The sequence below is a fragment of the Hyla sarda genome, chromosome 7 (genome assembly GCF_029499605.1).
Source record: "Hyla sarda isolate aHylSar1 chromosome 7, aHylSar1.hap1, whole genome shotgun sequence".
Lineage (NCBI taxonomy): Eukaryota > Metazoa > Chordata > Amphibia > Anura > Hylidae > Hyla > Hyla sarda.
In genome coordinates, this window is record NC_079195.1 from 8,727,004 (window position 1) to 8,754,059 (window position 27,056).

The 27,056-nt window shown below is 42.9% G+C and overlaps 1 protein-coding gene across 1 annotated transcript in view; it reads right to left on the bottom strand.

Moving 5' to 3' along the window:
- Positions 1–27,056, bottom strand: part of SLC18A2 (solute carrier family 18 member A2) — a 125,886-nt gene that overhangs the window by 68,427 nt on the left and 30,403 nt on the right. Inside the window, exon 2 of the mRNA XM_056529777.1 lies at positions 12,400–12,540. Coding sequence (XP_056385752.1) covers positions 12,400–12,520 — 121 coding nt within the window. The 5' untranslated portion in view covers positions 12,521–12,540. The remainder of the gene's footprint in view (positions 1–12,399; positions 12,541–27,056) is intronic.

Consider the following 27,056-nt stretch of genomic DNA (forward strand, 5'->3'; position numbering starts at 1 on the left):
TAACGTGGCGGTAATATATCACTGCGACATTAACCCCTGAAGGACGCGGCACCATTCTCCAAATCGAAGCACCAACAACACAACAACAGTACTGGCACCAACAACACAACAACAGTACTGGCACCAACAACACAACAACAGTACTGGCACCAACAACACAACAACAGTACTGGCACCAACAAAAATATGTAGAAATCATGAGAAGAACAAGAAAAGCGCAAAAGCGCCTATATACGTGTAAAAAAGGTGAATAACTTATTACAAATAAATCAAGCAAAAAATATTAAAAACACAAAACACACCAGCACGTAGATACAGTAAGTATGAGCTAAATCCCATTATCACACCCTCCTAGGAGCCACAATAACAAAAAACTGTAATAGATGCAACAATAACAGGCGAGAAGTCAATTCTATATCAGAGCACAGCATAAATACTAAAAATACAGAAAATACTGTAAATACTATAAATACTTTAAATGCTGTAAATACTATAATACTATAAATACTATAAAACTGTAAATGTTATAAATACTATACTATAATTACTGTAAATACTGTAAATGCTATACATACTATAATACTATAATACTGTAAATGTTATAAATACTATAATACTATAAATACTATAATACTGTAAATGCTATAAATACTATAATACTATAAATACTGTAAATGCTATAAATGCTATAATACTATAAATACTGTAAATGCTATAAATACTATAATACTATAAATACTATAATACTGCAAATGCTAGAAATACTATAATACTATAAATACTGTAAATGCTATAAATGCTATAATACTATAAATACTGTAAATGCTATAAATATTATAATACTATAAATGCTATAAATACTATAATACTGTAAATACTATAAATACTATAATACTGTAAATGCTATTAATACTATAATACTATAAATACTGTAAATGCTATAAATGCTAAAATACTATAAATACTGTAAATGCTATAAATACTATAATACTATAAATACTGTAAATGCTATAAATACTATAATACTATAATACTGTAAATGCTATAAATACTATAATACTATAAATACTGTAAATGCTATAAATACTATAATACTATAAATGCTATAAATACTATAATACTATAAATACTGTAAATGCTATAAATGCTATAAAACTATAAATGCTGTAAATGCTATAAATGCTATAATACTATAAATACTATAATACTGTAAATGCTATAAATACTATAATACTGTAAATACTATAAATACTACAATACTGTAAATGCTATTAATACTATAATACTATAAATACTGTAAATGCTATAAATGCTAAATACTATAAATACTGTAAATGCTATAAATACTATAATACTATAAATACTGTAAATGCTATAAATACTATAATACTATAATACTGTAAATGCTATAAATACTATAATACTATAATACTGTAAATGCTATAAATACTATAATACTATAAATACTGTAAATGCTATAAATACTATAATACTATAAATACTGTAAATGCTATAAATACTATAATACTACAGACACTGTAAATACTTTAAATACTATGATACTATTATACTATAATACTATAAATACTATGATACTATAAATACTATGATACTATAAATACTATGATACTATAATACTCTAAATACTGTAAATATGAAGTGGATCATCGGTATAAATGATGACAATGATAACTGCTACTAAAGGGCCAGGTGGGTGGAGCAATAAAAGGGGCTAAATCACCTTTATGATGCAGAGATATAAACAATTACATATACAAAGTGCTCAAATAAAACCCAAACCACACTACTGGACCCACAAGACCCCATACAGGATCCACAGGACTCCATACTGAACCCCATAGGACCCCATACTGGCCCTAACAGAAATTTACACTGGACGCTACAGGGCCCTTTATTAGACCCCACAGGACACCATATTGAATCTCACAGGACATAATACTGGACCCCATACTAGACCCCACAAGACCCTATACTGGACCCCACAAGACTCAATACTGGACCCCACAATACCCCATACTGGACCAGGGCATCATACTGGACCCCAAAAGACTTTATACTGGACCCTACAGGACCCCATACTACATCCCACAAGACCTCATACTGTACCCTACTGGACCCAATACAGGACCTCATAGGACCCCATACTCTACCCCACAAGATTCCATACTGAACCCCACAATATCCAATAATGGACTCCACAATACCCCATACTGGACCAGGGCATCATACTGGACCCCAAAAGACTTTATACCGGACCCTACAAGACCCTATACTACACCCCACAAGACCTCATACTGGACCCACAGGACCCCATACGTTATTCCACAGGACCTCACACTGTACTCCATACTGGACTCCACACGTGACAGTAAACTGCTGTTCACTCTTAGGGCTCAGAAGGGGAGGAGCGCCATTTAGCTCTTGGAGCACCGATTTTTCTGGAATTATTTTGGGGTGCTGTGTCTCATTTGCAGAGCTCTCGGGGGTACCAGTACCATGGAAACCCCCAGGAGACTTATTCCCCTCAAGGAATTCATCTATAGAATTAACGGACTTACCAGAGAGGCACAGAAACCACACAGGACTCCATTCCAACTACCCAGCGTATAACACACAGCATCACTGGGAGCTGAAAGTGGACCTGAGGAAGGCATCAGTGGATGTTGAAACGTGTTGTCCCCAATACTTCAATAAAGCATTTTATTGTCCTGTGTCACTTGAGTCCTCTTTTATCGACCGCACACTGAGCAGCGCCTCCCCAAACCGCTTTTTTTCCTGTTCATACTCCCATTGATCACATATCGGACACCTATTTGGTACATCCGATTCCGGTAAGAGCGCAGCAGCCAGCAAACTCTGCACACCGCTACCCTCTCAAGCGCAGCCAAACCAAGCACAAGCATGACCAAGGTTGGTATATCACCTGGCGGTGGTGTAGTGTACACACCATTGGATACACCTCATCAGGGAGCGCCCCCTGTATTTTCTCATCCCTTCTCCTAAGCATCTATAGAAGTAGTGAGCACTTTGGCCCCACAGGAGTCTTACTGAAGTTACTGCGCATCAGAAGGTGCAATATAAAAACTTAGGAAAACAAAACTGTAGTAAAATTAAAGTAAAAAGTTACTGAAGAAAAAACGAGTCCAAACAATCTTTTCTATGTACACATATAGTATATAAGAAACTATAACCTAAAAAGTATCCATGCTAACAATATATAATAAGAAATAAACCTGTAGTAAAAAAAATGACTGCAGTAAATGTAGATTAAACTAAAGGATATTAAATAAAAGGTTTATACTAAATGATCTAAAAAATAAAATTAAAAACCTCATGCTGCACTGAAAATGTGATGATCTGCAACATAAAACAGTAATATAATGACATGTGATCACAGCCTCGCCCCCTGTATGACATCACTGATATAATATAATGGTAATATAATGACATGTGATCACAGCCCCGCCCCTGTATGACATCACTGATATAATATATTTGTAATATAATGACATGTGATCACAGCCCCGCCCCCTGTATGACATCACTGATATAATATAATAGTAATATAATGACATGTGATCACAGCCCTGCCCCCTGTATGACATCACTGATATAATATAATTGTAATATAATGACATGGGATCACAGCCTCGCCCCCTGTATGACATCACTGATATAATGTAATAGTAATATAATGATATGTGATCACAGCCTTGCCCCCTGTATGACATCACTGATATAACATAATGGTAATATAATGACATGTGATCACAGCCCCGCCCCCTGTATGACATCACTGATATAATAAATTTGTAATATAATGACATGTGATCACAGCCCCGCCCCCTGTATGACATCACTGATATAATATAATAGTAATATAATGACATGTGATCACAGCCACGCCCCCTGTATGACATCACTGATATAATATAATAGTAATATAATGATATGTGATCACAGCCCCGCCCCCTGTATGACATCACCAATATAATATAATAGTAATATAATGATATGTGATCACAGCCCTGCCCCCTGTATGACATCACTGATATAATAGTAATATAATGACATGTGATCACAGCCCCACCCCCTGTATGACATAATTCATATAATAGTAATATAATGACATGTTATCACAGCACCGCCCCCTGTATGACATCACTGATATAATATAATAGTAATATAATGACATGTGATCAGAGCCCCGCCCCCTGTATGACATCACTAATATAATATAATAGTAATATAATGACATGTGATCACAGCCCCGCCCCCTGTATGACATCACTGATATAATATAATAGTAATATAATGACATGGGATCACAGCCCTGCCCCCTGTATGACATCACTGATATAATAGTAATATAATGACATGTGATCACAGCCCCACCCCCTGTATGACATCACTGATATAATATAATAGTAATATAATGACACGTGATCACAGCACTGCCCCCTGTATGACATTACTGATATAATGGTAATATAATGGCATGTGATAACAGCCCCTCCCCCTGTATGACATCACTGATATGATAGTAATATAATGACATGTGATCACAGGCCCACCCCCTGAATGACATCACTGATATAATAGTAATATAATGACATGTGATCACAGCCCTGCCTCCTGTATGACATCACTGATATAAGATAATAGTAATATAATGACATGTGATAACAGCCCCGCCTCCTGTATGACATCACTGATATAATATAATAGTAATAAAATGACATGTGATCACAGCCCCGCCCCCTGTATAGCATCACTGATATAATATAATAGTCATATAATGACATGATCACAGCCCCGCCCCCTGTAAGACATCAGTGATATAATATAATGGTAATATAATGACATGTGATCACAGCCTCGCCCCCTGTATGACATCACTGATATAATATAATGGTAATATAATGACATGTGATCACAGCCCCGCCCCTGTATGACATCACTGATATAATATATTTGTAATATAATGACATGTGATCACAGCCCCGCCCCCTGTATGACATCACTGATATAATATAATAGTAATATAATGACATGTGATCACAGCCCTGCCCCCTGTATGACATCACTGATATAATATAATTGTAATATAATGACATGGGATCACAGCCTCGCCCCCTGTATGACATCACTGATATAATGTAATAGTAATATAATGATATGTGATCACAGCCTTGCCCCCTGTATGACATCACTGATATAACATAATGGTAATATAATGACATGTGATCACAGCCCCGCCCCCTGTATGACATCACTGATATAATAAATTTGTAATATAATGACATGTGATCACAGCCCCGCCCCCTGTATGACATCACTGATATAATATAATAGTAATATAATGACATGTGATCACAGCCACGCCCCCTGTATGACATCACTGATATAATATAATAGTAATATAATGATATGTGATCACAGCCCCGCCCCCTGTATGACATCACCAATATAATATAATAGTAATATAATGATATGTGATCACAGCCCTGCCCCCTGTATGACATCACTGATATAATAGTAATATAATGACATGTGATCACAGCCCCACCCCCTGTATGACATAATTCATATAATAGTAATATAATGACATGTTATCACAGCACCGCCCCCTGTATGACATCACTGATATAATATAATAGTAATATAATGACATGTGATCAGAGCCCCGCCCCCTGTATGACATCACTAATATAATATAATAGTAATATAATGACATGTGATCACAGCCCCGCCCCCTGTATGACATCACTGATATAATATAATAGTAATATAATGACATGGGATCACAGCCCTGCCCCCTGTATGACATCACTGATATAATAGTAATATAATGACATGTGATCACAGCCCCACCCCCTGTATGACATCACTGATATAATATAATAGTAATATAATGACACGTGATCACAGCACTGCCCCCTGTATGACATTACTGATATAATGGTAATATAATGGCATGTGATAACAGCCCCTCCCCCTGTATGACATCACTGATATGATAGTAATATAATGACATGTGATCACAGGCCCACCCCCTGAATGACATCACTGATATAATAGTAATATAATGACATGTGATCACAGCCCTGCCTCCTGTATGACATCACTGATATAAGATAATAGTAATATAATGACATGTGATAACAGCCCCGCCTCCTGTATGACATCACTGATATAATATAATAGTAATAAAATGACATGTGATCACAGCCCCGCCCCCTGTATAGCATCACTGATATAATATAATAGTCATATAATGACATGATCACAGCCCCGCCCCCTGTAAGACATCAGTGATATAATATAATACTAATATAATGACATGTGATCACAGCCCTGCCCCCTGTATGACATCACTTATATAATATAATAGTAATATAATGACATTTGATCACAGCCCCACCCCCTTGTGACATCACTGATATAATATAATAGTTATATAATGATATGTGATCACAGCCCCGCCCCCTGTATGACATCACTGATATAATATAATATCAATATAATGATATGTAATCACAGCCCCGCCCCCTGTATGACATCACTGATATAATATAATAGTGATATAATGACATGTGATCACAGCCCCTCCCCTGTATGACATCACTGATATAATAGTAGTATAATGACATGTGATCACAGCCCTGCCCCCTGTATGACATCAATGATATAACCCAATAGTAATATAATGACATGTGATCACAGCCACGCCCCCTGTGTGACATCACTCATATAATATAATAGTAATATAATGACGTGATCACAGTCCCACCCCCTTTATGACATCACTGATATAATAGTAATATAATGACAAGTGATCACAGCCACGCCCGCTATATGACATCACTGATATTATATAATGACATGTGATCACAGCCCCGCCCCCTGTATGATGTCACTGATATAAAATAATAGTAATATAATGACATGTGATCACAGCCCCGCCCCCTGTATGACATCACTGATATAATATAATAGTAATATAATGACATGTGATCACAGCCCCGCCCCTGTATGACATCATTGATATATATTAGCAATATAATGACATGTAATCACAGCCCCGCCCCCTGTATGACATTACTGATATAATATAATAATAATATAATGACATGTGATCACAGCCCCGCCCCTTGTATAACATCACTGATATAACAGTAAAATAATGACATGTGATCACAGCCCCACCCCTTTATGACATCTTTGATATACAATAGTAATATACTGACATGTGATCACAGCCCCGCCTCCTGTATGACATCACTGATATAATAATAATACAATGACATGTGATCACAGCCCCGCCCTCTGTATGACATCACTGATATAACAGTAATATAATGACATGTGATCACAGCCCCACCCCTTTATGACATCATTGATATACAATAGTAATATAATGACATGCGATCACAGCCCCGCCCCCTGTATGACATCACTGATATAATATAATAGTAATATTATAACATGTGATCACAGCCCCGCCCACTGTATGACATCACTGATATAATATAATAGTAATATAATGAAATGTGATCACAGCCCCGCCCCCTCTATGACATCACTGATATAACATAATAGTAATATAATGACATTTGATTACAGCCCCGCCCCCTGTATGACATCACTGATATAATATAATAGTAATATAATGACATGTGATCTCAGCCCCGCCCCCTGTATGACATCACTGATATAACATAATAGTAATATAATGACATGTGATTACAGCCCCGCCCCTGTATGACATCACTGATATAACATAATAGTAATATAATGACATGTGATCACAGCCCCGCCCCCTGTATGACATCACTGCTATAACATAATAGTGATAAAATGACATGTGATCACAGCCCCGCCCCCTGTATGACATCACTAATATAACATAATAGTAATATAATGACATGTGATCACAGCCCCGCCCCCTGTATGACATCACTGATATAATATAATAGTAATATAATGACATGTGATCACAGCCCTGCCCCCTGTATGACATCACTGATATAATATAATAGTAATATAATGACATGTGATCACAGCCCCTACCCTGTATGACATCACTGATATAATATATTAGTAATATAATGACATGTGATCACAGCCCCGCCCCCTGTATGACATCACTGATACAACATATTAGTAATATAATGACATGTGATCACAGCCCCGCCTCCTGTATGACATCACTGATATAACATAATAGTAATATAATGACATGTGATCACAGCCCCGCCCCCTGTATGACATCATTGATATAATATAATAGTAATATAATGACATGTGATCACAGCCCCGCCCCCTGTATGACATCACTGATATAACATAATAGTAATATGACATTTGATTACAGCCCCGCCCCCTGTATGACATCACTGATATAACATAATAGTAATATAATGACATGTAATCACAGCCCCGCCCCCTGTATGACATCACTGATATAATATAATAGTAATATAATGACATGTGATCACAGCCCCGCCCCCTGTATGACATCACTGATATAATATAATAGTAATATAATGACATGTGATCACAGCCCCACCCCCTGTATGACATCACTGATATAACATAATAGTAATATAATGACATGTGATCACAGCCCCGCCCCCTGTATGACATCACTGATATAATATAATGGTAATATAATGACATGTGATCACAGCCCCGCCCCCTGTATGACATCACTGATATAATATAATAGTAATATAATGACATGTGATCACAGCCCCGCCCCCTGTATGACATCACTGATATAATATAATAGTAATATAATGACATGTGATCACAGCCCGCCCCCTGTATGACATCACTGATATAATATAATAGTAATATAATGACATGTAATCACAGCCCTGCCCCCTGTATGACATCACTGATATAATATAATAGTAATATGACATTTGATTACAGCCCCGCCCCCTGTATGACATCACTGATATAAAAGTAATATAATGGCATGTGATCACAGCCCGCCCCCTGTATGACATCACTGATATAATATAATAGTAATATAATACATGTGATCACAGCCCCGCCCCCTGTATGACATCACTGATATAATATAAAAGTAATAGAATGACATGTAATCACAGCCCCGCCCCCTGTATAACATCACTGATATAATATAATAGTAATATGACATTTGATTACAGCCCCGCCCCCTGTATGACATCACTGATATAAAAGTAATATAATGGCATGTGATCACAGCCCACCCCCTGTATGACATCACTGATATAATATAATAGTAATATAATACATGTGATCACAGCCCCGCCCCCTGTATGGCATCACTGATATAATATAATAGTAATATAATACATGTGATCACAGCCCCGCCCCCTCTATGACATCACTGATATAATAAAATAGTAATATAATGACATGTGATCACAGCCCCGCCCCCTGTATGACATCACTGATATAATAAAATATGTATTCCATGTATTTGGTATCTCACCCTATGTATACGTCTGTCCTGCATTATACACCGCGGTGACGCCGGATTCTCCTCACACAGGAAATTGGCGCTGGGTTTAATATGGAGATGATGAGAGATAAAAGGAAAACTTCAAGGGATTTCTAGTGAACAAACACTGGAGCATTAACCCCCTCACTGCTGCTGACAGACAAGACAAGCTGCTATGTGAGGATCTGTCACTGCAGGAAGCGCTGGGTCCCCTCTCATTGTTATCAGTCTCACTATTATAATGTAAAATCATATTATGATGTCCAGAAATAAACACATTGATTGAAATGGAAACTACAAGAAACTTTTAAAGGGACAGTGACCCTATATCCATAGATTATATCACTGCTGGAGCCTTATAAAAGGAGCGGCTGATATCAGTCACATATGATGTAATATATGGAGATTATATCAGAACTGTTATCATATAATACACTGCTCAAAAATATAAAGGGAACACTGCGATAACACAGATCTGAATGAACTAATCGTATGAAATCCTTTCCTCTTTACATAGTTGAATGCGCTGACAACAAAATCCCACAAAAATTATCAATGGAAATCAAATGTATCAACCAATGGGGGTCTGGATATGGAGTCACACTCAACATCACAGTGGAAAACCCCACTACAGGCTGATCCAACTTTATGTAATGTCCTTAATACAAGTCCCAATGAGGCTCAGTAGTGTGTGTGGCCTCCACGTGCCCATATGACCTCCCTACAACGCCTGGGCATGCTCCTGATGAGGTGGAGGATGGTCTCCTGAGGGATGTCCTACCAGACCTGGACTAAAGCATCCGCCAACTCCTGGACAGTCTGTGGTGGATGGAGCGGGACGTCCCAGATGTGCTCAATCGGATTCAGGTCTGGGGGAACGGGCGGCCAGTCCATAGCATCAATGCCTTCCTCTTGCAGGAACTGCTGACACACTCCAGCCACATGAGGTCTAGCATTGTCTTGTATTAGGAGGAACCCAGGGCCAACCGCACCAGCATATGGTCTCACAAGGGGTCTGAGGATCTCATCTCGGTACCTAATGGCAGTCAGGCTACCTCTGGCAAGCACATGGAGGGCTGTGCGGCCCCCAAAAGAAATGCCACCGCACACCATTACTGACCCACCGCCAAACCGGTCATGCTGGAGGATGTTGCAGGTAGCAGAACGTTCTCCCCAGCATCTCCAGACTCTGACACGTGTGCTCAGTGTGAACCTGCTTTCATCTCTGAAGAGCACAGGGCGCCAGTGGAGAATTTGCCAATCTTGGTGTTCTCTGGCAAATGCCAAACGTCCTGCACGGTGTTGGGCTGTAAAGCACAACCCCCACCTGTGGACGTCGGGCCCTCATACCACCCTCATGGAGTCTGTTTCTGACACATTTGTGGCCTGCTGAAGGTCATTTTGCAGGGCTCTGGCAGTGCTCCTCCTGCTCCTCCTTGCACAAAGGCAGAGGTAGGGGTCCTGCTGCTGGGTTGTTGCCCTCCTACAGCCTCCACCACATCTCCTGATGTACTGGCCTGTCTCCTGGTAGCGCCTCCATGCTCTGCACAATCTTGCCACAGCTCGCATTGATGTGCCATCCTGGATGAGCTGCACTACCTGAGTCACTTGTGTGGCTTGTAGACTCCGTCTCATGCTACCACTAGAGTGAAAGCACCTCCAGCATTCAAAAGTGACCAAAATATCATCCAGGAAGCATGAAACTGAGAAGTGGTCTGTGGCCACCACCTGCAGAACTACTCCTTTATTGGGGGTGTCTTGCTAATTGCCTATAATTTCCACCTGTTGTCTGTTCCATGTGAAATTGATTGTCAATCAGTGTTCTTCCTGAGTGGACAGTGGGATCTCATAGAAGCGTCATTGACTTGGAGTTACATTGTGTTAAGTGTTCCCTTTATATTTTTGAGCAGTGTAGTAATATACTGATGCTGATCCCAGCCCCGCCATCATCATTACTTACGCCATTATTGATCCTCATCACAACATCTGCCAAACAGGCATAAAAAAAATATATATATATATCTGTACAGATTATGACCGGATTGTCACAGCAAAAGCAACCGCACCAACAAGAATACAAGGGCGCAAATATACTTGGACTGCCGGGGAAAAATTATAATTATAAGATGGTACACATAAAAAATAACTACAGAAACAAAAAACATATAGGCATAAAGAAAAAACAAATACACAAATAAAGGATCATAAAAATAATAATAATAATAATAAGAAGAAAACAACAACATTAAACATAAATAAAATGAATAACCAAAATTAAGGATAATAATAATAATAATAAGAAGAAATATAATGCAAAAATATATACATGAAATAAAGGATAATAATAATAATAATATAAAAGAGAAAACAGGTAAAACAACAAATAAAAATAACAACAGAATCAAATAATAAAGCATAAAAAGCAAATGAATACATAAAAAAGGATAAAAATAATAATGCTAACAAAATATAGAAAGTGAACCTTTAAATAAAATTATGAATAATAGACATTAAACACAAATGATAAAACATACATACATAAAATGAAGAAAAATAATAATAATGAAAATAATAATAATAATGATAAATACAAGATCAAACCTAAATTAAGCGATGAATATTAATCAAATAACACAAATGCTAATAAATAAATATATGAAATAAAGAATGACAATAATAATGATAAATACAAGATCAAACATAAAACGATTAATTATAATTTATTCTTATAAAATATTCATTCATTTATTCACACAAATTACAAGAAATAAAACGTGAAATAAAGAACAACATTATTATTACTATTATTATTTTAGTATTAATAATAATAATAAGAATGATGATGATAATAATAATAATCTAAAATATAAGGTTCTTACCGACTACAGTGAGAAGCATGTTATCCAGTAAGAGGGCGATGAAGACGATGAGCAGAATTAACTTCCGGGACTGTCTGCCCTCCCGGAGCCACCGCAGAAGGCCGAGCTCGGTGAGGGACATGGCGAGGACCCGACTTTAGTCTGTAAAGGAGAAGAGAGCAGAGTTAGAGGAGCGAAAAGGAGGGCACAGGGAGTCAACCAGATTACTCCTTATATTTGATGAACAGGAGATCTGCTGATGATTAGATGGTTTTGACCCTCTAAAAAGTGAGAGTAGTCATGAAACGGGGGGCAGCAGTAAACAGGGAATTGTGAGCCCTAACTGTCCCTACAACCGCTGTCCCTTTCTATTGCCCATCCACCCTAAACAATGGATCGACAACCACGAGGACGGACCCTATACTGCGCTAAAGTGCATAAGCGTAAAAGTCAAGCAAAATAAACCAACTGTACATGTCGGGAAATAAGTCAGAAACATAATGGGAATACTACAAAGCTACAAACAGATATACCAGGGAGGATATAGCATACTAACAGAGATATCAGGCAGGATATAGCATACTAACAGATATATCAGGCAGGATATAAGATACTAACAGTTATACCAGGCAGGATATAGCATACTAACAGATATACCAGGCAATATGTAACATACTAACAGATATATCAGGCAAGATATAGCATACTAACAGATATACCAGGCAGTATATAACATACTAACATATATACCAGGCAGGATATAACATACTAACAAACAGTTCAAAAACCAGGATTAAGATTAACGGCAGATATAATAATATGAACAAGACTAGACATGAGGATAAGTATACAGCAGACAAAACCAGGAGATGAAGGGGTTAACTGAATGTCAGAACACTAAACCTGTCAGGAAATCAAGAGCACTGTTCACTCTGGACTCAGAACAAGGAACACACTAGACATCCAACTCCAAGCATAGAGGGGCATCAAAAGCAAAGCCAATTAGGCTCCTAGCTAGCGGACACTCTCCATAGTGTGATCAGGATACTAGGCTAGGAGGAAACAGAAATCCTAAATACAAGCAAACACAGGTACAGACACAAGATTAACTCTCTCCTAGATAGACAAATTAGCACAAGGCTCAGAACAGGATTCTATGCTAAGAGATCCAGGATCAAACAAGGGTCAAAACAAGACTGACAAATGCACAGTGTGAACATGGACTAGGCAACACAAAGCAGAGCAAACAATACAAGAATACTAAAACCCGACAAAGGTACTAAAACAAAGCAAGGTAATAATAAATAAATAAATAATATATATATATATATATATATATATATATATATATTTTACCTTGCTTTGTATTAGTACCTTATATATATATATATATATATATATGTGTACACATATATATTTATCAGACAGGACAGATAACCATGGTTAAAACTCAGAATACATGTGCTCAGACAGACATAGACTAAGGTGCATGATGAAAACATTTGTCAGTAACAGGTGTATTACCAGCCCAGAGCCAACCACAGCAGAAAGGAACAGAATTGGCTCAGGTCCTGGAGGGTCCCAGCATTGCCAGAAGGACACATCCTGCAGGAGCCTTCGAAAGTGCCATGGGAGATGCCGCCAATGGTGTCATGGGAGATGCCGCCAATGGTGCTAGTTAGAGATGAGCAAACTTACAGTAAATTCGATTCGTCACGAACTTCTCGGCTCGGCAGTTGAAGACCTTTCCTGCATAAATTAGTTCTCCTAGGACTGTATCCACCTTTTCCAGCCCACGGGAGCACCTGAAAGTTGAACTAATTTATGCAGGATAAGTCATCAACTGCCAAGCCGAGAAGTTCGTGACGAATCAAATTTACTGTAAGTTCGCTCATCTCTAGTGCTAGTATCCAATGTGAACAGTGTAACAATGATGTCAGCTGATCGATAGCCCCTTTTTCCCAGGCCAATTATGGGGAACAAGCACTCTCCCAGGAACCTCATCCGCCTGATATCACAGGGTACAGAGGGGTCCTAGTGAGGATAACAGGACAGCGAGACTAATCTGGACATTTCTGTTATTTTTAGAAGCAGCGCCACCTAGTGTGACTGGAACCCCTACGTTTTTGGGCTTCACTTGAGAACTGCAACCAGGAAGACTGTGTGCCAAAAAAACTTCAGCAAACTTGTTTGTTTCTAAGTGGACATTGATAATTGATACACAGTGTTATATGTGAGGTATGCAACGTGTTAAAGGGCGGTAGAATCTGTTGCATCTTGGCTCTGAACTCGTCTTCATGTCCAGACCCCACTGAAGAGGGCGCCAAAGAATGTCCTGACATATCTGACTACTTAAGATCTCCGAGCAATTCACATACTGGTCCTGCTAAGGATCTGCATATTCTTCTTGAAAAGGGCCCCACATATTGTTCTAAGGGGTCCATATATTAATATCAGGGGCAAATATATTTGTTTTTAGGGCCCCATATATTATCAGGGGCCCATATATAGTTCTTAGGGGCCACTATATTGTTTACATGGTGCGCTATATTGTTCTCAGGGGCTCATATATTGTACTTAGGGCCACATATATTGTTATTAGGGGTCCATATATTGTACTTAGGGTCCATATATTGTTCTCAGGGGCCCATATACTGTACTTAGCGGCCCAAAGAGTCTTCTCAGGGCACCATTTATTGCTCTTAGGTGCCTATATTTTGTTCTCAGGGGCCCATATATTGCTCTTAGGGACCTATATATATTGTTCTTAAGGGCCCATCTATTGTTTTCAGGGTCCAATATAATCCAATAAGGAGCCTATATATTGTTCTCAGGATCCTATATATTGTTCTCAGGATCCTATATATTGTTCTTAAGGGCCCATATATTGTACTTAGGGGGCCATATATTGTTCTTAGAGGCCCATTTATTGTTCTTAGGGGCCCATATATTGTTCTAAGGGGCCCCTATATTGTTCTTAGGGGCCCATATATTGTTCTAAGGGGCCCATATATTGTTCTGAGGGGCCCATATATTGTTCTTAGGGGCCCATATATTGTTCTTAGGGGCCCATATATTGTTCTTAGGGGCCCATATATTGTTCTTAGGGGCCCATATATTGTTCTAAGGGGCCCATATATTGTTCTAAGGGGCCCATATATTGTTCTAAGGGGCCCATATATTGTTCTAAGGGGCCCATATATTGTTCTTAGGGGCCCATATATTGTTCTAAGGGGCCCATATATTGTTCTGAGGGGCCCAAATATTGTTCTTAGGGGCCCATGCATTGTCCTCTGTGGTTGATGCATCAATTTAGTGGTAGAAAATGTAGCAACAGATTCTCACTGAAAACCTCAGGATCAGCGGCGCCAACTCAGAGGGGAATCCTAAGAATTGCACCATAAGATCTAGTGGCACCACTGCCCATCCATACATCTCACATTCTAATCCATAAGTTACTTGACAGGAGACAAGCGTTCTATGAAATCTATTGCCGGAGATAAGCGGCGGACGGCTGCTCCAGGCAAAGGAATAATTCTAATAAAGTCAATTACAAAAGATAAAAGAATAAATAAATAATGTGGCCTGTGCCCGGTGTACACATAATGCATGCTTCATGGGCTGCGTAAATGTTAGCTTCTCTGTGCCCTCACCTGTGCCCACTATATGTTCTCTCCTGTATGTAACCAGTGCCCGGTATATGTTCTCTCCTGTATGTGCCCTGTGCCCAGTGTATGTTCTCTTCTGTATGTGCCCAGTGCCCGGTATATGTTCTCTACTGTATGTGCCCAGTGCCCGGTATATGTTCTCTCCTGTATGTACCCAGTGCCCGGTATATGTTCTCTACTGTATGTGCCCTGTGCCCAGTGTATGTTCTCTTCTGTATGTGCCCAGTGCCCAGTATATATTCTCTACTGTATGTGCCCTGTGCCCAGTGTATGTTCTCTTCTGTATGTGCCCAGTGCCCAGTATATGTTCTCTACTGTATGTGCCCTGTGCCCAGTGTATGTTCTCTTCTGTATGTGCCCAGTGCCCAGTATATGTTCTCTCCTGTATGTGCCCTGTGCCCAGTATATGTTCTCTCCTGTATGTGCCCTGTGCCCAGTATATGTTCTCTTCTGTATGTGCCCAGTGCCCAGTATATGTTCTCTCCTGTATGTGCCCTGTGCCCAGTGTATGTTCTCTTCTGTATGTGCCCAGTGCCCAGTATATGTTCTCTACTGTATGTGCCCTGTGCCCAGTGTATGTTCTCTTCTGTATGTGCCCAGTGCCCAGTATATGTTCTCTCCTGTATGTGCCCTGTGCCCAGTGTATGTTCTCTTCTGTATGTGCCCAGTGCCCGGTATATGTTCTCTCCTGTATGTGCCCTGTGCCCAGTGTATGTTCTCTTCTGTATGTGCCCAGTGCCCGGTATATGTTCTCTCCTGTATGTGCCCAGTGCCCGGTATATGTTCTCTCCTGTATGTGCCCAGTGCCTGGTATATGATCTCTACTGTATGTACCCCGTGCCCAGTATATGTTCTCTCCTGTATGTGCCCAGTGCCCGGTATATGTTCTCTCCTGTATGTGCCCAGTGCCTGGTATATGTTCTCTACTGTATGTGCCCCTTGCCCAGTATATGTTCTCTCCTGTATGTGCCCAATGCCCGGTATATGTCCTCTCCTGTATGTGCCCAGTGCCCGGTATATGTTCTCTCCTGTATGTGCCCTGTGCCCAGTGTATGTTCTCTCCTGTATATGCCCAGTGCCCAGTATATGTTCTCTCCTGTATGTGCCCAATGCCCAGTATATGTTCTCTCCTGTATGTGCCCAGTGCCCGGTATATGTTCTCTCCTGTATGTACCCAGTGCCCGGTATATGTTCTCTCCTGTATGTGCCCAGTGCCCGGTATATGTTCTCTCCTGTATGTACCCAGTGCCCGGTATATGTTCTCTTCTGTATGTGCCCAGTGCCCGGTATATGTTCCCTCCTGTATGTGCCCAGTGCCCGGTATATGTTCTCTACTGTAAGTGCCCTGTGCCCAGTGTATGTTCTCTCCTGTATGTGCCCCTTGCCCAGTATATGTTCTCTCCTGTATGTGCCCAGTGCCCGGTATATGTTCTCTCCTGTATGTACCCAGTGCCCGGTATATGTTCTCTCCTGTATGTGCCCAGTGCCCGGTATATGTTCTCTCCTGTATGTACCCAGTGCCCGGTATATGTTCTCTCCTGTATGTGCCCAGTGCCCGGTATATGTTCCCTCCTGTATGTGCCCAGTGCCCGGTATATGTTCTCTACTGTAAGTGCCCTGTGCCCAGTGTATGTTCTCTCCTGTATGTGCCCCTTGCCCAGTATATGTTCTCTCCTGTATGTGCCCAGTGCCCGGTATATGTTCTCTCCTGTATGTACCCAGTGCCCGGTATATGTTCTCTCCTGTATGTGCCCAGTGCCCGGTATATGTTCTCTCATGTATGTGCCCAGTGCCCGGTATATGTTCTCTCATGTATGTGCCCAGTGCCCGGTATATGTTCTCTCCTGTATGTGCCCAGTGCCCGGTATATGTTCTCTACTGTATGTACCCGGTGCCCGGTATATGTTCTCTCCTGTATGTGCCCAGTGCCCGGTATATGTTCTCTCCTGTATGTACCCAGTGCCCGGTATATGTTCTATCCTGTATGTGCCCGGTTTATGTTCTCTCCTGTATGTACCCAGTGCCCAGCATATGTTCTCTCCTGTATGTGCCCAGTGCCCGGTATATGTTCTCTCCTATATGTGCCCAGTGCCCGGTATATGTTCTCTCCTGTATGTACCCAGTGCCCGGTATATGTTCTCTCCTGTATGTGCCCGGTATATGTTCTCTCCTGTATGTACCCAGTGCCCATCATATGTTCTCTCCTGTATGTGCCCAGTGCCCGGTATATGTTCTCTCCTGTATGTGCCCGGTATATGTTCCCTCCTGTATGTACCCAGTGCCCAGCATATGTTCTCTCCTGTATGTGCCCAGTGCCCGGTATATGTTCTCTACTGTTTGTGCCCGGTATATGTTCTCTCCTGTATGTGCCCAGTGCCCGGTATATGTTCTCTCCTGTATGTGCCCAGTACCCGGTATATGTTCTCTCCTGTATGTGCCCAGTGCCCGATATATGTTCTCTCCTGTATGTGCCCAGTGCCCAGTATATGTTCTCTCCTGTATGTACCCAGTGCCCGGTACATGTTCTCTCCTGTATGTACCCAGTGCCCAGTATATGTTCTCTCCTGTATGTACCAAGTGCCCGGTATATGTTCTCTCCTGTATGTGCCCGGTATATGTTCTCTCCTATATGTGCCCAGTGCCCGGTATATGTTCTCTCCTGTATGTGCCCAGTGACCAGTATATGTTCTCTCCGGTATGTACCCAGTGCCCAGTATATGTTCTCTCCTGTATGTTCCCAGTGCCCGTTATATGTTCTCTACTGTATGTACCCAGTGCCCAGTATATGTTCTCTCCTGTATGTGCCCAGTGCCCTGTATATGTTCTCTCCTGTATGTGCCCAGTACCCAGTATATGTTCTCTCCTGTATGTGCCCAGTGCCCAGTGCCCAGTATATGTTCTCTCCTGTATGTGCCCAGTACCCAGTATATGTTCTCTCCTGTATGTGCCCAGTGCCCTGTATATGTTCTCTCCTGTATGTGCCCAGTACCCAGTATATGTTCTCTCCTGTATGTGCCCAGTGCCCGGTATATGTTCTCTCCTGTATGTGCCCAGTGCCCAGTATATGTTCTCTCCTTTATGTGCCCAGTAAATGTTCTCTCCTTTATGTGCCCAGTGCCCAGTATATGTTCTCTCCTGTATGTGCCCAGTGCCCGGTATATCTTCTCTCCTGTACGTGCCCAGTGCCCGGTATATGTTCTCTCCTGTATGTACCCAGTGCCCAGTATATGTTCTCTCCTGTATGTGCCCATTGCCCGGTATATGCTCTCTCCTGTATGTGCCCAGTACCCAGTATATGTTCTCTCCTGTATGTGCCCAGTGCCCGGTATATGTTCTCTCCTGTATGTGCCCAGTGCCCTGTATATGTTCTCTCCTGTATGTGCCCAGTGCCCGGTATATCTTCTCTCCTGTACGTGCCCAGTCCCGGTATATGTTCTCTACTGTATGTACCCAGTGCCCAGTATATGTTCTCTCCTGTATGTGCCCATTGCCCGGTATATGTTCTCTCCTGTATGTGCCCAGTCCCGGTATATGTTCTCTACTGTATGTACCCAGTGCCCAATATATGTTCTCTCCTGTATGTGCCCCTTGCCCAGTATATGTTCTCTCCTGTATGTGCCCATTGCCCGGTATATGTCCTCTCCTGTACGTGCCCAGTCCCGGTATATGTTCTCTACTGTATGTACCCAGTGCCCAATATATGTTCTCTCCTGTATGTGCCCCTTGCCCAGTATATGTTCTCTCCTGTATGTACCCAGTGCCCGGTATATGTTCTCTTCTGTATGTACCCAGTGCCCAATATATGTTGTCTCCTGTATGTGCCCCTTGCCCAGTATATGTTCTCTCCTGTATGTGCCCATTGCCCGGTATATGTCCTCTCCTGTACGTGCCCAGTCCCGGTATATGTTCTCTACTGTATGTACCCAGTGCCCAATATATGTTCTCTCCTGTATGTGCCCCTTGCCCAGTATATGTCCTCTCTTGTATGTGCCCAGTGCCCGGTATATGTTCTCTCCTGTATGTACCCAGTGCCCGGTATATGTTCTCTTCTGTATGTGCCCAGTGCCCGGTATATGTTCTCTCCTTTATGTCTCCAGTGCCCGGTATATGTTCTCTCCTGTATGTGCCCGGTATATGTTCTCTCCTGTATGTTCCCAGTGCCCGGTATATGTTCTCTACTGTATATACCCAGTGCCCAGTATATGTTTCTCCTGTATGTGCCCAGTGCCCGGTATATGTTCTCTCTTGTATGTGCCCCGTGCCCTGTATATGTTCTCTCCTGTATGTGCCCTGTATATGTTCTCTCCTGTATGTGCCCAGTGCCCGGTATATGTTCTCTCCTGTACGTGCCCAGTCCCGGTATATGTTCTCTACTGTATGTACCCAGTGCCCAGTATATGTTCTCTCCTGTATGTGCCCATTGCCCGGTATATGTTCTCTCCTGTATGTACCCAGTGCCCGGTATATGTCCTCTCCTGTACGTGCCCAGTCCCGGTATATGTTCTCTACTGTATGTACCCAGTGCCCAATATATGGTCTCTCCTGTATGTGCCCCTTGCCCAGTATATGTTCTCTCCTGTATGTGCCCAATGCCCGGTATATGTCCTCTCCTGTATGTGCCCAGTGCCCGGTATATGTTCTCTCCTGTATGTACCCGGTGCCCAGTATATGTTCTCTCCTGTATGTGCCCAGTGCCCGTTATATGTTCTCTCCTTTATGTCTCCAGTGCCCGGTATATGTTCTCTCCTGTATGTGCCCCGTATATGTTCTCTCCTGTATGTGCCCCGTATATGTTCTCTCCTGTATGTTCCCTGTGCCCGGTATATGTTCTCTACTGTATGTACCCAGTGCCCAGTATATGTTTCTCCTGTATGTGCCCAGTGCCCGGTATATGTTCTCTCTTGTATGTGCCCAGTGTATGTTCTCTCCTGTATGTGCCCAGTGCCCGGTATATGTTCTCTCCTGTATGTGCCCAGTACCCGGTATGTGTTCTCTCCTCTATGTGCCCAGTGCCCAGTATATGTTCTCTTCTGTATGTGCCCAGTGCCCGGTATATGTTCTCTCCTGTATGTGCCCAGTGCCCTGTATATGTTCTCTCCTGTATATGCCCAGTACCCGGTATGTGTTCTCTCCTCTATGTGCCCAGTGCCCAGTATATGTTCTCTTCTGTATGTGCCCAGTGCCCGGTATATGTCCTCCCCTGTATGTGCCCAGTGCCCGGTATATGTTCTCTCCTGTATGTACCCAGTGCCCAGTATATGTTCTCTCCTGTATGTGCCCAGTGCCCGGTATATGTTCTCTCCTTTATGTCTCCAGTGCCCGGTATATGTTCTCTCCTGTATGTGCCCCGTATATGTTCTCTCCTGTATGTTCCCTGTGCCCGGTATATGTTCTCTACTGTATGTACCCAGTGCCCAGTATATGTTTCTCCTGTATGTGCCCAGTGCCCGGTATATGTTCTCTCTTGTATGTGCCCATTGCCCGTTATATGTTCTCTCCTGTATGTGCCCAGTGTATGTTCTCTCCTGTATGTGCCCAGTGCCCGGTATATGTTCTCTCCTGTATGTGCCCAGTACCCGGTATGTGTTCTCTCCTCTATGTGCCCAGTGCCCAGTATATGTTCTCTTCTGTATGTGCCCAGTGCCCGGTATATGTTCTCTCCTGTATGTGCCCAGTGCCCTGTATATGTTCTCTCCTGTATATGCCCGGTACCCAGTATATATTCTCTCCTGTATGTACCCAGTGCCCGGTATATGTTCTCTCCTGTATGTACCCAGTGCCCATTATATGTTCTCTCCTGTATGTGCCCAGTATATGTTCTCTCCTTTATGTGTCCAGTGCCCGGTATATGTTCTCTCCTGTATGTGCCCAGTGCCCGGTATATGTTCTCTCCTGTACGTGCCCAGTCCCGGTATATGTTCTCTACTGTATGTACCCAGTGCCCAGTATATGTTCTCTCCTGTATGTACCCGTTATATGTTCTCTCCTGTATGTTCCCAGTGCCCGGTATATGTTCTGTACTGTATGTACCCAGTGCCCAGTAAATGTTTCTCCTGTATGTGCCCAGTGCCCGGTATATGTTCTCTCTTGTATGTGCCCAGTGCCCGGTATATGTTCTCTCCTGTATGTGCCCGGTATATGTTCTCTCCTGTATGTGCCCAGTGCCCAGTTTATGTTCTCTACTGTATGTACCCAGTGCCAAGTATATGTTCTCTCCTGTATGTGCCCAGTGCCCGGTATATGTTCTCTCCTGTATGTACCCAGTGCCCGGTATATGTTCTCTCCTGTATGTACCCAGTGCCCGGTATATGTTCTCTCCTGTATGTGCCCAGTGCCCAGTATATGTTCTCTCCTGTATGTGCCCAGTGCCCGGTATATGTTCTCTCCTGTATGTGCCCGGTATATGTTCTCTCCTGTATGTACCCAGTGCCCAGTATATGTTCTCTCCTGTATGTACCCAGTGCCCGGTATATGTTCTCTCCTGTATGTACCCAGTGCCCAGTATATGTTCTCTCCTGTATGTACCCAGTGCCCGGTATATGTTCTCTCCTGTATGTACCCAGTGCCCAGTATATGTTCTCTCCTGTATGTACCCAGTGCCCAGTATATGTTCTCTCCTGTATGTACCCAGTGCCCGGTATATGTTCTCTCCTGTATGTACCCAGTGTTCAGTATATGTTCTCTCCTGTATGTACCCAGTGCCCGGTATATGTTCTCTCCTGTATGTACCCAGTGCCCGGTATATGTTCTCTCCTGTATGTACCCAGTGCCCGGTATATGTTCTCTCTTGTATGTGCCCAGTGCCCGGTATATGTTCTCTCCTGTATGTGCCCGGTATATGTTCTCTCCTGTATGTGCCCAGTGCCCAGTTTATGTTCTCTACTGTATGTACCCAGTGCCCAGTATATGTTCTCTCCTGTATGTGCCCAGTGCCCGGTATATGTTCTCTCCTGTATGTACCCAGTGCCCAGTATATGTTCTCTCCTGTATGTACCCAGTGCCCGGTATATGTTCTCTCCTGTATGTACCCAGTGCCCAGTATATGTTCTCTCCTGTATGTACCCAGTGCCCGGTATATGTTCTCTCCTGTATGTACCCAGTGCCCAGTATATGTTCTCTCCTGTATGTACCCACTGCCCAGTATAGGTTCTCTCCTGTATGTGCCCAGTGCCCGGTATATGATCTCTCCTGTATGTACCCAGTGCCCAGTATATGTTCTCTCCTGTATGTACCCAGTGCCCGGTACATGTTCTCTCCTGTATGTGCCCAGTGCCCGGTATATGTTCTCTCCTCTATGTGCCCAGTGCCCGGTATATGTTCTCTCCTGTATGTGCCCAGTGCCCGGTATATGTTCTCTCCTCTATGTGCCCAGTGCCCAGTATATGTTCTCTCCTGTATGTGCCCTGTGCCTGATATATGTTCTCTCCTGTATGTGCCCAGTGCCCGGTATATGTTCTCTCCTGTATGTGCCCAGTATATATTCTCTCCTGTATGTGCCCAGTGCCCGGTATATGTTCTCTCCTGTATGTAACCAGTGCCCAGTATATGTTCTTTCCTGTATGTGCCCAGTGCCCGGTATATGTTCTCTACTGTATGTACCCATTGCCCAGTATATGTTCTCTCCTGTATGTGCCCAGTGCTCAGTTTATGTTCTCTCCTGTATGTACCCAGTGCCCAGTATATGTTCTCTCCTGTATGTACCCAGTGCCCGGTATATGTTCTCTCCTGTATGTGCCAAGTGCCCGCTATATGTTCTCTCCTGTATGTGCCCGGTATATGTTCTCTCCCGTATGTGCCCAGTGCCCGGTATATGTACTCTCCTGCATGTGCCCAGTGCCCAGTATATGTTCTCTCCTCTATGTGCCCAGTGCCCAGTATATGTTCTCTCCATTATGTGCCCAGTGCCCGGTATATGTTCTTTCCTGTATGTGCCCAGTTCCCGGTATATGTTCTCTCCTCTATGTGCCCAGTGCCCGGTATATATTCTCTCCTGTATGTGCCCAGTGCCCTGTATATGTTCTCTCCTGCATGTGCCCAGTGCCTGGTATATGTTCCCTCCTGTATGTACCCAGTGCCCAGTATATGTTCTCTCCTGTATGTGCCCAGTGCCTGGTATATGTTCTCTCCTGTATGTACCCAGTGCCAAGCATATGTTCTCTCCTGTATGTGCCCAGTGCCCGGTATATGTTCTCTCCTGTATGTGCCCGGTATATGTTCTCTCCTGTATGTGCCCAGTGCCCAGTATATGTTCTCTCCTGTATGTACCCAGTGCCCGGTATATGTTCTCTCCTGTATGTACCCAGTGCCCAGCATATGTTCTCTCCTGTATGTGCCCAGTGCCCGGTATATGTTCTCTCCTATGTGTGCCCAGTGCCCGGTATATGTTCTCTCCTGTATGTGCCCAGTGCCCGGTATATGTTCTCTCCTGTATGTGTCCAGTGCCCGGTATATGTTCTCTCCTCTATGTGCCCAGTGCCCGGTATGTGTTCTCTCCTTTATGTGCCCAGTGCCCGGTATATGTTCTCTCCTGTACGTGCCCGGTATATGTTCTCTCCTATATGTGCCCAGTGTCCGGTATATGTTCTCTCCTGTATGTTCCCAGTGTCCGGTATATGTTCTCTCCTGCAGTTGCCCAGTGCCTGGTATATGTTCTCTCCAGTATGTTCCCAGTGCCCGGTATACGTTCTCTCCTGCAGTTGCCCAGTGCCTGGTATATGTTCTCTCCTGTATGTGCCCAGTGCCCGGTATATGTTCTCTCCTGTATGTACCCAGTGCCCGGTATATGTTCTCTCCTGTATGTGCCCAGTGCCAGGTATATGTTCTCTTCTGTGTGTTCCCAGTGCCCGGTATATGTTCTCTCCTGTATGTACCCAGTGCCCAGTGTATGTTCTCTCCTGTATGTGCCCAGTGCCCGGTATATGTTCTCTCCTGTATGTGCCCAGTGCCTGGTATATGTTCTCTCCTGTATGTACCCAGTGCCAAGCATATGTTCTCTCCTGTATGTGCCCAGTGCCCGGTATATGTTCTCTCCTGTATGTGCCCGGTATATGTTCTCTCCTGTATGTGCCCAGTGCCCAGTATATGTTCTCTCCTGTATGTACCCAGTGCCCGGTATATGTTCTCTCCTGTATGTACCCAGTGCCCAGCATATGTTCTCTCCTGTATGTGCCCAGTGCCCGGTATATGTTCTCTCCTGTATGTGTCCAGTGCCCGGTATATGTTCTCTCCTCTATGTGCCCAGTGCCCGGTATATGTTCTTTCCTTTATGTGCCAAGTGCCCGGTATATGTTCTCTCTTCTATGTGCCCAGTGCCCGGTATATGTTCTTTCCTTTATGTGCCCAGTGCCCGGTATATGTTCTCTCCTGTATGTGCCCGGTATATGTTCTCTCCTATATGTGCCCAGCGTCCGGTATATGTTCTCTCCTGTATGTTCCCAGTGCCCAGTATATGTTCTCTCCTGTATGTACCCAGTGCCCGGTATATGTTCTCTCCTGCAGTTGCCCAGTATATGTTCTCTCCTGTATGTGCCCAGTGCCCGGTATATGTTCTCTCCTGTATGTACCCAGTGCCCAGTATATGTTCTCTTCTGCATGTTCCCAGTGCCCGGTATATGTTCTCTCCTGTATGTACCCAGTGCCCAGTGTATGTTCTCTCCTGTATGTGCCCAGTGCCCGGTATATGTTCTCTCCTGTATGTGCCCAGTGCCCGGTATATGTTCTCTTCTGCATGTTCCCAGTGCCCGGTATATGTTCTCTCCTGTATGTACCCAGTGCCCAGTGTATGTTCTCTCCTGTATGTGCCCGGTATATGTTCTCTCCTGTATGTGCCCAGTATATATTCTCTTCTGTATGTGCCCAGTGCCCGGTATATGTTCTCTCCTATATGTGCCCATTGTCCAGTATATGTTCTCTCCTGAATGTGCCCAGTGCCCGGTATATGTTCTCTCCTGTATGTGCCCAGTGTCCAGTATATGTTCTCTCCTGAATGTGCCCAGTGCCCGGTATATGTTCTCTCCTGTATGTGCCCAGTGCCCAGTATATGTTCTCTTCAGTATGTGCCCAGTGCCCGGTATATGTTCTCTCCTGTATGTGCACAGTGCCCGGTATATGTTCTCTTCTGTATGTTCCCAGTGCCCGGTATATGTTCTCTCCTGTATGTGCCCAGTGCCCAGTATATGTTCGCTCCTGCATGTAACCAATGTCCAGTATATGTTCTCTAGAGTATAGACCCAGTGCCCAGTATATGTTCTCTCCTGTATGTGCCCAGTGCCCAGTATATTTTCTCTCCTGTATGTGCCCATTGCCCGGTATATGTTCTCTCCTGTATGTACCCAGTGCCCGGTATATCTTCTCTCCTGTATGTGCCCAGTGCCCAGTATATGTTCTCTCCTGTATGTGCCCAATGCCCAGTATATGTTCTCTCCTGTATGTGCCCAGTGCCCGGTATATGTTCTCTCCTGTATGTGCCCAGTGCCCGGTATATGTTCTCTTCTGTATGTTCCCAGTGCCCGGTATATGTTCTCTCCTGTATGTGCCCAGTGCCCAGTATATGTTCTCTCCTGTATGTACCCAGTGCCCAGTATATGTTCTCTCCTGCATGTACCCAGTTCCCGGTATACGTTCTCTTCCTGTATGTGCCTAGTGCCCAGTATATGTTCGCTCCTGTATGTACCCAGTGTCCAGTATATGTTCTCTCCAGTATGTACCCAGTGCCCAGTATATGTTCTCTCCTGCATGTACCCAGTTCCCGGTATACGTTCTCTTCCTGTATGTGCCTAGTGCCCAGTATATGTTCGCTCCTGTATGTACCCAGTGTCCAGTATATGTTCTCTCCTGTATGTGCCCAGTGCCCAGTATATGTTCGCTCCTGTATGTACCCAGTGTCCAGTATATGTTCTCTCCAGTATGTACCCAGTGCCCAGTATATGTTCTCTCCTGTATGTGCCCAGTGCCCAGTATATGTTCTCTCCTGTATGTGCCCATTGCCCGGTATATGTTCTCTCCTGTATG